The sequence below is a fragment of the Setaria italica genome, chromosome IX (assembly GCF_000263155.2).
Source record: "Setaria italica strain Yugu1 chromosome IX, Setaria_italica_v2.0, whole genome shotgun sequence".
Taxonomy (NCBI): domain Eukaryota; kingdom Viridiplantae; phylum Streptophyta; class Magnoliopsida; order Poales; family Poaceae; genus Setaria; species Setaria italica.
This window is the reverse complement of record NC_028458.1, coordinates 19054098-19063958: the sequence shown is the minus strand read 5'-3', so window position 1 is coordinate 19063958 and position 9861 is coordinate 19054098. Positions and strand designations below refer to the sequence as shown.

Sequence of the window (9861 nt, the reverse complement as noted above, 5' to 3'; positions counted from 1 at the left end):
GAACTGATTTTCTTTATCAAGAAACTTAATGAAAATGTTAATATAAATTTATTTGATTACTTGTAGGAAGCGTAGGCAACCTAGGAAGAATGTTACAAAAGCTGCGCCAGCAGAACCTAGCACCCCACGGAGGCCGACTAGAGAAGAAATCCTACGGGATAGTCCAGGAAGGGTCACAAGAAGGTAAGGAATATTAACACATTTACTGTACATTAATTTTTCCATACATATAATTGTCATATAGTATTTACGTGCAGCAAGCTTGCGATGTTATTAGGAGAGGGCACATCTACACAAACCGACACTACTAGTCCCGTAAGGATGCCTACCGCGACAGCACCAAAAAAGATGACTCCAAAGAGAAAGCTACACATTGGATAAAGATGACTCCAAAGAGAAAGCTACACATTGGATAAATTATTTTAGTTGTGATGAGATGTAAACTCATGCTTTATTTCATATGATTTGGATATCGTTTGGAACTAAATTATGATCTTCTGAGATGAACTTGTTTATGCTAGAATCATGGTTTTATGAGATGAGCTCGTTTGTGCTAATTCATGGTTTTATAATTATGTATGGATCATCTTTGATAATTTATATTACATATTAAACTGTACATGGTGGCCAGCTAGCTCAAGCGACGACCAGCCATGGCCAGGCGGCGGCCAGCCAGGCCAGGCGAGCGGCCAGCAGCACCATCCCACGTCCAGGAAAAAAGAGCTGAGGGCAATATGGTCCTCTAATGCTAAAATACATGTATTTCATTTGGGAAAAGTGTTTTAAATGAGCAAATGTCATGTATAATGAAGTGACAACGTTTCGAGGGTCATTTTAGCGAAGTCGACGATAGGAGTCCTAAAATAGCGAAGCGCGTTGTTTGGAGTCCTAAAATTGCAATTTTCTCAGTTAACAGTGAATTCACGGTCTAAACTCCCTCCCAGGAGGTTGCTGTAAAAATCATATATGTTTTTCTCTTTTTCCTCGTGGCTTGTGAGTACCAGCCCATCATCAGAGCTGAGTTTATTGATAAATTGTTCCGCTTGCGGTGCCTAGCATGTAAGTGGAACAAGGCTGTATTAGCATCTCCTTCTGGCAGCCTATTAATACGAGAACGACTTCGCGCTATAGTGCGCTGCAAGGATGAAAGGGCTAAGGAATGTATCTTGAGCTGATTGCGCAACCAAAGTTCCTGACTAGAGAGGGAGCGTGCGTCTTGTGCAATTTCAAGCTGATGTAGCACCTCCATGGCAAGACCAAGCTGAGAATTGACATGCCCAACCTTTTTGTGGCTCCAACTTTGCAGGCCTTTGATAGTAGCTCTGAACTTCTTGGATAAGGTGTTAAAAGGGCAAGCAGTTGGTGGAGTAGAGGTCCAGGCAGCTTCCACTGTCTCCTGAAAACCATCCAGCTTGGTCCAGAAACCTTCAAAATGAAAGCGAGCTTTCCCGGGCTTGATGTCATTGAGACCAAGGAGGAGCGGACAATGATCAGGAAATGTCTATTCCCAATCAGTAGAGCATAGCACTCTGTCTAACCTGACCAGGGTAGGAGATTCCTGTTTGTGAACTTCTGGCCATGGAGTGGTAAGTCATGCAACCCCAGATCATTGATAAGGCGACGAAATCTGCCCATCATTGCTCGGTTCAGGTTTCCATTGTTTTTATCTTCAGCTTTTACAATAAGGTTGTAGTCACCCAGAACTAGCCATGGCCCTTGACAGACAGCCCTTACGTCCGAAAGACATCTTGTTCTCATCTCCTTGAGGTCCATACACACATGTGAGCCACCAAGATGGCCCGTTGGCTGGACTGAACTGAACCGAGGCACAAAATTGGTCCACCTGAGTAGCAGAAGCGGGGCCAAGAGAATGGTGCCACGCCACTAGAATCCCTCCACTAGCTCCGACTGAAGGAAACTCCACATGATAAGAGAAATCAGACCCAAGCATTGAGAGAAGGGTTCCACGGGGGATCACAGTCATTTTTGTCTCTTGGATACAAACAATATCAACCTTTGATGAATTAACAAGAGTTCAAACAGAATCTTGGCGCGCCCTTGAGTTCAGACCCCGAACATTCCAACAGAGAATATTTGGCAGATTCATGATCACAGGAAGAAAATAAACGACAGGAAGATCCAATGAAGTTCATGTATCCACCTCTAGTGCCAGCTCCTCCTCTACAGGTGTTGCCCAGCCAAAAAGGGCTGCCGGTGCTTGAACATGGGAGGCAGTAATTGAGGAGGACCGGGTGAACAGCTTACCGTATTCATCAAGTGCATGTTGATCAATGCCTTCAGTTTCCCCTATGATATCCAGCGCACGCATCACCTTCTTCTTGTTTCTGGAAGAGGCCGTGTTGCCGACTGGCTCAAGCTCCACTCCAGCAATTCGATGGCTGCGACGTGGAGGAGCAGCAGGAGTTCGAGCACGGGTCCTGATCCTATTGGTGCACGGGGTGGGGAGGATTCTTGTCGTATTCTTTGTTAACCTTGCCATAAAGCTTGTATTCTCGTTGGGGATGAGGGGTGCGTCTTACAGGGGATGTTGCCTCTCTTATGCGCCGTGAATAAGTTCATGGGTAACTTGGCACCAAAGTTGAGGGGACAGGCAGGTGTCGTTCACCATCAGCCCTGCTAGCAGCTTGTCGAGAGTGCACAGCACACCGAGCCATGACTCTGTTCTTAGGTGGTGTAGTGACAGAGACTTCAGACGACCACACAGCTTCCAGAGTGGGGGACCAGGTCCTGGCCTTGACCATACCAAAGGGTTGGGACGTTGAGCCGCTTCCAGCAAGGGTGTTCACCCTGCAATCAGACTCATCTTGGGCCCTGAGGGGTGAAGGTCCCACGGGTTCTGCATCAGGCCCATCCGGATTAGCTTTGAGCCCTTCGGAGGTATTTTCATCTTCAAAAACTTCGCGCAGCAAGATTGTTAATGTTGTCGCCGCCTTCTCCCTAATTCTGGGCGCGCCTGGGCTGATCGTTTGGGCCAACAAGCCCACATTGATTGCACCCGCACGCTGTGCGCGATCCGCGAGGGGCGAGGCCAACGCTGACGCCTCGCGCTCCGGGGGTTAACCAGTTGTTGGGGGGAAATATTAACGACTTCCTTATATCCCTTAAACGACGGTCATAAGGGCCCGGGCCCACCTCCAGCTACAGTGACCTCCGCCGACTTGTCCGGACCCCCGGGTCACAAGGTCGGACACGCCCGACCCCCCGAGGCCACTCCTCATCCCAGCCGAGAGAATTCCGCCTCGCCCGACCCCCGGACGCAAGGGGTCGGACGTGCCCGACCCCTCGTCGCAAGGCTCCGTCTCGCCCGACCAAGGACGTGCGCGAACCAACAGACGAGGGCGCAGATCTTGTGGGCCCCCACCGATCTCGCCATAAATGCAACCGATGGGACGCCCATGTCCAAAATACGGCTTTGACACACGGAGAGGTGCCCGCGTCCCTCGACGTGACCCGCCGGAGTCTTCGGGCGGCACACTGCTGCCACGACTGCACAGGGCTACCGCTGCACCGTCCTAACCCTCCCCTGTGCCATTCGTCATAGGGCACTCATCGCCCCTGCTGCCTAGCGAAGGAGGGGGCGCCGCCCGGTTTTCCGCTCGGCCTGGCGGCAACGGCGTGTCAACCCCGCCCCCCGGTCAGCACGTGTGGCTACAGTGGTCGCCCGTCATCCGCGACGTGCACGGCTATGGCGGCCAGTCATCATCATCGACTCGCACAGCTACAGTGGTCGGTCGCAATGCATGTCTTGCGTGCTCGGCTACAGTGGCCGACCGCTGGGTCATCGATGGGACCCAACGGCAACCACCCCTCCTCGGTGGCCATGCTAACAAGACGCAGAAATCGGAAGGGAAGGCGGCAACCCCGGTGGCTCGGCCCGTCTCACTGTGCCTTATTTTTCCTTGCTTACCTTTTTTACTTCCCTTACTCCTATCTCGATTGTAACTCCTGTGTCCTCCTTACGCTATAAAAGGAGGACCAGGGGGCCCGAGAAAGGGACGGCTCTCGAGCGAACCGAACGACCCCGACTCACAACCCTTCCACACGAGCATCAGTACACACCCACAGAGACTTGGGACCAGCTTCCCTCTCTCGCCCGTTTGTAACCCCTGCTACAAACTCCGCACGAGTAACATGAGCAACCTCCCACACTGGACGTAGGGCTATTTCTGCCCGAACCAGAATAAACCCCGTGTCCTCTCGTGCAACCATCCGGGCCTAATGCGCATAGAAAACAAATTTACTTGCCGGAGTTTTGACCCGTGATTCTTGACACCGACACCAGTGGAGAGACCCCTTCGGGCGAAGCGCAAGCCGCCGCACGCTGTGCGCGATCCACGAGGGGCGAGGCCAACGCTGACGCCTCGCGCTCCGGGCCCGAGGCAGCCGTCGTCTGCGGGTTAACCGGTGGAGAGACCACTTCGGGCGAAGCGCAGGCCGCCGCACGCTGTGCGCGATCCGCGAGGTGCGAGGCCGACGCTAACGCCTCGCGCTCTGGGCCCGAGGCAGCCATCGTCCGCGGGTTAACCGGTGGAGAGGCCCCTTCGGGCAAAGCGGAAGCCGTCGGGTCTTTAATGTCGAGCGGAGCCGATCCACCACGCCGGAGGACCCCCGAGGATGCGGCGGCCCCATCTTGCGACGCCACGTGGGCGATTTCCGCTGGATGTGGCCCCAGCCGCGCATGCACCGATGTCCGGTTGCCTCGGCGCCGCCCATCGCCATCAGCTGGAGGCGGGGAAGGAGGGTCTCCAGGCCTTGGCAGCACATCAGGAGCGGCAATGACGGAGACCGTAACCGGGTAAACCAGAGTGCGCTTCTCAGGTTGAAGATTGTCAGCCATCATTGTAGGTTCCAGAATTTCGAGCTCCATCTCCAAGGGGAAAATGGATGGAGGAGAACACCAGGCAGCCACCCGGAAGGAATCTCGACGATAAGCAGATATATCAATCATATATGCCTTCTTACATATTGATTCACCACCATCATTCAGGTCTAACCCCTAAGCAAAACACGCTAGACTCTACATATTCTAGCCTTGATGCCACGCTATCTCACTTCTGGTGAACAAATCGATCTCAATGTGTTTGGTGAGATCATGTCACACAGGATTGTTTGCAATGGTGGCTGTTGATTTCTTATTGCAATGTAGCACCACGTATCATCTCTGAATACCAGTTCTGAGTGGCCACATTGAGCCTGGAACTACTTTGACCTCCACAATGGCTTCAATGATCTCCACGACCACAACCGCCACGGTGTCCTCCATAGCCACCACCATGAGAACTTCTACGAGCTCCACTCCGGCCACCACTATTCTGTGGGAAAGGACAGTTGTAGCTCAAGTGTCCTTTCTGCCCACAATTGTAGCATTTCCTGCCACCGGCTATGGTATATGTTGACCTCCCAGGATTGTTATCCCTCATCACTCTCAATGGATTCTCCTCCTGAACCATGGCTGAGATAGCCTCTTCCATAGTTGGCAAGGTCGACTGGCAGAGCATGGCAACCCTCCTAGGCTCAAACTCCCGGTTCAGGCCATTCAAGAAGTGAATAACCCTCCTGCGTTGCAGTCAAGCCATCGCACTTACAACACAATTGGCATGGTTCAGTTGTAGTGGATCGTAGCAATCCAAGTCTGCCCAAAGTTGCTGCAACTCACTAGCATACTCCTGAACAGTCCTCCCCTCCTGCTTCAACTGCTCCGCCTTCCATTGAGTCTCCACCATCATCACACTGCATACCCCTATATACGTGTCGCGCAGTCTCTTCCACATCTCTGCAGCAGTAGAGGTCAACTCCACCATCCGACAAACTGATGGAGACATTGAATTCATCAGCCACAGCATCACCGTAGCATTGGTCATGTCCCACACCCTCCACTCCATGCTAGACTTGTCAGCAGGTTCAACACACGTTTCCTCCAGATAGTGCTCGACCCCCTTCATCCTCAGCAATAGCCTTGCTCTCCTGGACCAACAAGGATAGCTTTTGCTACCCTCCAACCTCAAATCATTTGGTATTGGCTCCAAATTCAATTCAAATGACCCCATTCCACTCTGAGGACCCATAGTCCCCACAGCCTCCAGTAGTTCCTGCAACAAACTTTTCCAATCGCCTGTGGTGATCAGCGAGGACTCTCCGGCCACAATTTGCTCCTGCTCAGTTGCCTTCAATTCAGCTTTCTCCTCAGACTTGTTTGTCACCTCCATTTCCTTCACCAGAACTTATCCGTGTCTAGATACAAAATCTGGCAAATCTGGCAGCACAGAACTGCCACTGAACCTTTTCTTCCAAGTTACAAACACCGCGATCAATCGAATCAGGCCTCCTCCACTAGCAGCAACTCAACAGCACCTTCTCTTCCCCTTTTCCCTAACCTAAACCTCAGCAACAAATCAACAGTCCGCTCTTCCCCCACTTCAAATCAGGAGCTTGCTCCTTCTCCACATCCTTATCCACTGAAAACCAGCGGCAAGCAGCCCGCTGCCCGCCCTCTGTGCGACTGTGCCACTATCTCCCTCACGCAGTCCGCGCAGCAGCTCCCTGCGCGATCTTGGTGCGCTCAGCCGGGCCCACGCGACAGAGGCGGCGGCACGCCCTCGAGGGTGCGCGCTTAGCAGGGTGGCGACTGACGACGGCTTGGACTGATTGGACGGCGACGACTGTGGGACGGAACGGCGGCAGGCGGTGACTAGACTAGTTTTTGGGTGGTGTAATGGTACCAGGCTGTCTGCTACTCAGCTCTGATGCTTCTTCATTCTTCGTGAGAAGGCAGCTATCATCTTGCCCTTTCTTTGTGATTTTCCAGAGGGGCCTTTTGAACCTCATATATTTACGTTTAACTCCAACATGTTTCGAAACAGTGGTTTTTTTTTTCTTTTTTGGAATTTCTACTCAAGTCACTGAGTCATATATCATCCTATATAGAAGTAGGATATTACTGAAACGAAAAGGTAACTCAACAATACTCAAGTTCTCAATTATCAGACATACCTGAGGAAGAATGCCGCCTATCAGGGATGCGATGAGGGCAAGAACAGCCCCACTGGCAACAACGTACCTACATTTCAATGAAGTAAAAATGCTCAATAGCTGACATATACTTGAGAAATGGTGCAAATAATCTCCATCACAGCTGGATCATTCAGCATTTCAGCTGGAAGAGAACCTGGAACTTACTCTGCCCACTGCATCCCGTATTGTGCAAAAGCAGAAGAAATTGGGGTGTCAGGATCGATGGCGTGATACGGCACCAGACCGACCACAACAGCAGAAACCATCATGTAGAGGAAGCAGCACAGGGACAGGGTCAGGCCCATCCCCAGTGGAAGATCGCGCTGAGGATTCTTCACCTGGAAATCACTTTGATAAACCAAATTAAAGGTGATCGTATCGCTGCACAAAAACTTTAGTGACATTTAGGGGAACATAATAAAATTCTGTACATGAGGAATGTAAGCTGACCTCCTCGGCCGTGCTAGCAACTGTATCGAAGCCAATGAACGCGAAGAAGAGGGTTGCTGATCCGGAAAGGACTCCACCAACACCGTTAGGGAAGTAACTGTGTACCAGCCAAGCAAGTTTCAAAATCCAATTGGGAGTCAACGCATCAATTCGGTTATATGAAGCAAGAAATTTAACTTTACCCATCTGGCCCTTTATAACCGGCCCAGCCATTCCTGAATCCCAACCATCCACCAACGCAGATGACAAAGAGCATGACTATGATATTTGCAGTGGTGATGATGCCTTCCACAAATGAGCTCTGGTCAGGACATAACTCATACTTTAAGACTGAAATTGTAAGATAAATCTTGAAAGTAGCCACAATTTTTGAACTCAGAAAACCAAGCGTAAGAACATAAATAATGATGGAAGAGAAAGGCATTAATGCAAAATAAAACGGTGCAGATTCTATAATTCGCACCATGATATCTTTTTAGCATACAAGAACTTTCGACATCATTGAGTCTATAATATCCTAAAGCAAATTAAAGGGAAATAAGAGAGAGTAGAGTTTCTGAAACAAGTTGCAGCCTCAGTGCTAGTACCTCTTTAATGCCCAGACAGAGTAATGCAGTAACTATCAAGACAAGAATAGCAGCACAAGGGTCAACTGGGGTGTGAAGCCCTTTGATGTGCACTTGTGCTAGAAAGAATGGCAGCTTGTCGTGGCCACCAAAAAATAGAGCCTAAAAAAAATGAGACCTGGTTATGAAGAGTTCACTTATGTAAAGAGAGAGCTTAATAGACAACATTACCAAGTTTGGCGATATGCCACGTGCCACCGATGATCCCCCGATCGTGTACTCAAGGATCAAGGCCCACCCAACCAACCAAGCAACGCTGGCCATAATTTTCCACAATTGGGAAGACGAAGAACAAAACAAAGGAGAGCAGCTAGGTAAGGCAAACATGTACAGAGAGAGGAAAATAATAGGGACCGGATGCGAAAGCATTTGTAATGTACCTCTCTCCAATGCAGATGTAGGAGTAGTGGTAGGCACTCCCTGCCGAAGGGAAACGGCAGGAGAGCTCAGCATAGCACAAAGCTGAAAGGGCCGCAGTGACGCCGGCTATCAGAAAGGACACGGTCAGGCCTGGCCCTGTGTGCTCACGAGCCACAGTTCCAACGAGGACGTAGATGCCAGCGCCAATCGTCGAACCAACACCTAATCACAAGCGAGACAGCGAAATTGGCATATGGTGCAATGCCTGGAACTGAAAGTAGATTCACTGGAGGACTCTGAACCCCAAAAACCTAAGTCAGAGTTGGGTTGGACACTAGGAACATGCTGGCGTTCTTGCTAGTTCTGCTATAGCCCAAGTTTTGTATTACATATCAGGTTCTTCCATGTCATGGTGAAAATTGCAGAGTCTCATGTTGTTCAGAAATGAATGGCATGATCTGTAACAGCAACCACCGTTTGATGCCAATGCCATTATGCAACACTTTGTCAGTTACCCCAATTGTAGCTTTGCAAGAAAGGCAGCAGCAGTCAGCTAATTACTGAGGTGGCAAATTAAACTTAAAACATTCAGATTGTGATCCTCTTAAGTCAATGCAAGGAAACTGAATAGCATTCCACTGATGGCTAAAATGTAACGAAATAAGGTTGGATTAGCTAATCTACTACTAATTAGCCATGGGAAGGCCAGGTGAGAATGGGGCAGGTACCGATGGCGGTGAGGTGGGGAATGGTGAGCGTCTTGGCGAGGCGCTGTCCGCCGCCCCCGTCGGCGGCCTCGGCGCGGCCGGTGGAGCTCGCGGCCGCCGGCTTCCGCCGCACCAGGCACTGCAAGTCCGGCCAGGAGGGGCCTCCCATGCCTTGATCATCCAAGGGCCGAAGCGAACGGGTTCGGGGTTCGGTGGGGAGAAAAGGAGATCAACTCGAGAGATTGTCAGGTTGAAGTCCTAGCGAGATCGCGCTCGCGTGAAGAGCAACACCTGCTCCCCATGGGGAAGTACGGCATTGACTTTCTCCTCTCTCGACCGGCTCGGCTGCTACTTTTCGCTTACGGCTAGTTTTCTTTTCCAACGAGAGAAAACGTACTATACAACAGAGCAGAGCCCCACACACACGCACAGTTCATGCAATTTTTTTGAAAAAAACTTTCAAAAAGATACACACGCGTCAGATAGTACATGTCTTTGGACTTGTACCAATCTCGTTGGAGCAAACATAAAGCAAATGGTCTTTGGAGACAAGCTGCGTGTACGCTCTTTGAATTTCCAGGGTTTGCACCCCCTATTGTTGCAAGCCTCGATTATAGAGTGAAGACAGTATGCCCGGCACAAATGAAAGCACAGGGGATTTGTCCTGGTGGAAAATAAATCAAACC

General features: G+C 50.5%; 1 protein-coding gene across 3 annotated transcripts in view; it reads right to left on the bottom strand.

Annotated features, from left to right (window-relative positions):
• LOC101762964 (cationic amino acid transporter 3, mitochondrial) overlaps positions 1-9526 on the bottom strand; it is an 18148-nt gene extending 8622 nt beyond the window's left edge. For 2 of the 3 annotated variants that reach the window (XM_004982988.3, XM_014805859.2), the window contains exons 1-8: positions 9197-9525; positions 8489-8690; positions 8280-8364; positions 8070-8210; positions 7665-7783; positions 7483-7579; positions 7198-7370; positions 7012-7078 (exon numbers count right to left, since the gene is read on the bottom strand). In XM_004982988.3, coding sequence (XP_004983045.1) covers positions 7012-7078; positions 7198-7370; positions 7483-7579; positions 7665-7783; positions 8070-8210; positions 8280-8364; positions 8489-8690; positions 9197-9344 — 1032 coding nt within the window. In that variant the 5' untranslated portion in view covers positions 9345-9525. Of the gene's footprint in view, positions 1-7011; positions 7079-7197; positions 7371-7482; positions 7580-7664; positions 7784-8069; positions 8211-8279; positions 8365-8488; positions 8691-9196 lie in introns of all 3 variants that reach the window. The other variant, XR_002675632.1, reaches the window with a different exon arrangement.
• Between the last annotated feature and the right edge of the window lie 335 nt (positions 9527-9861).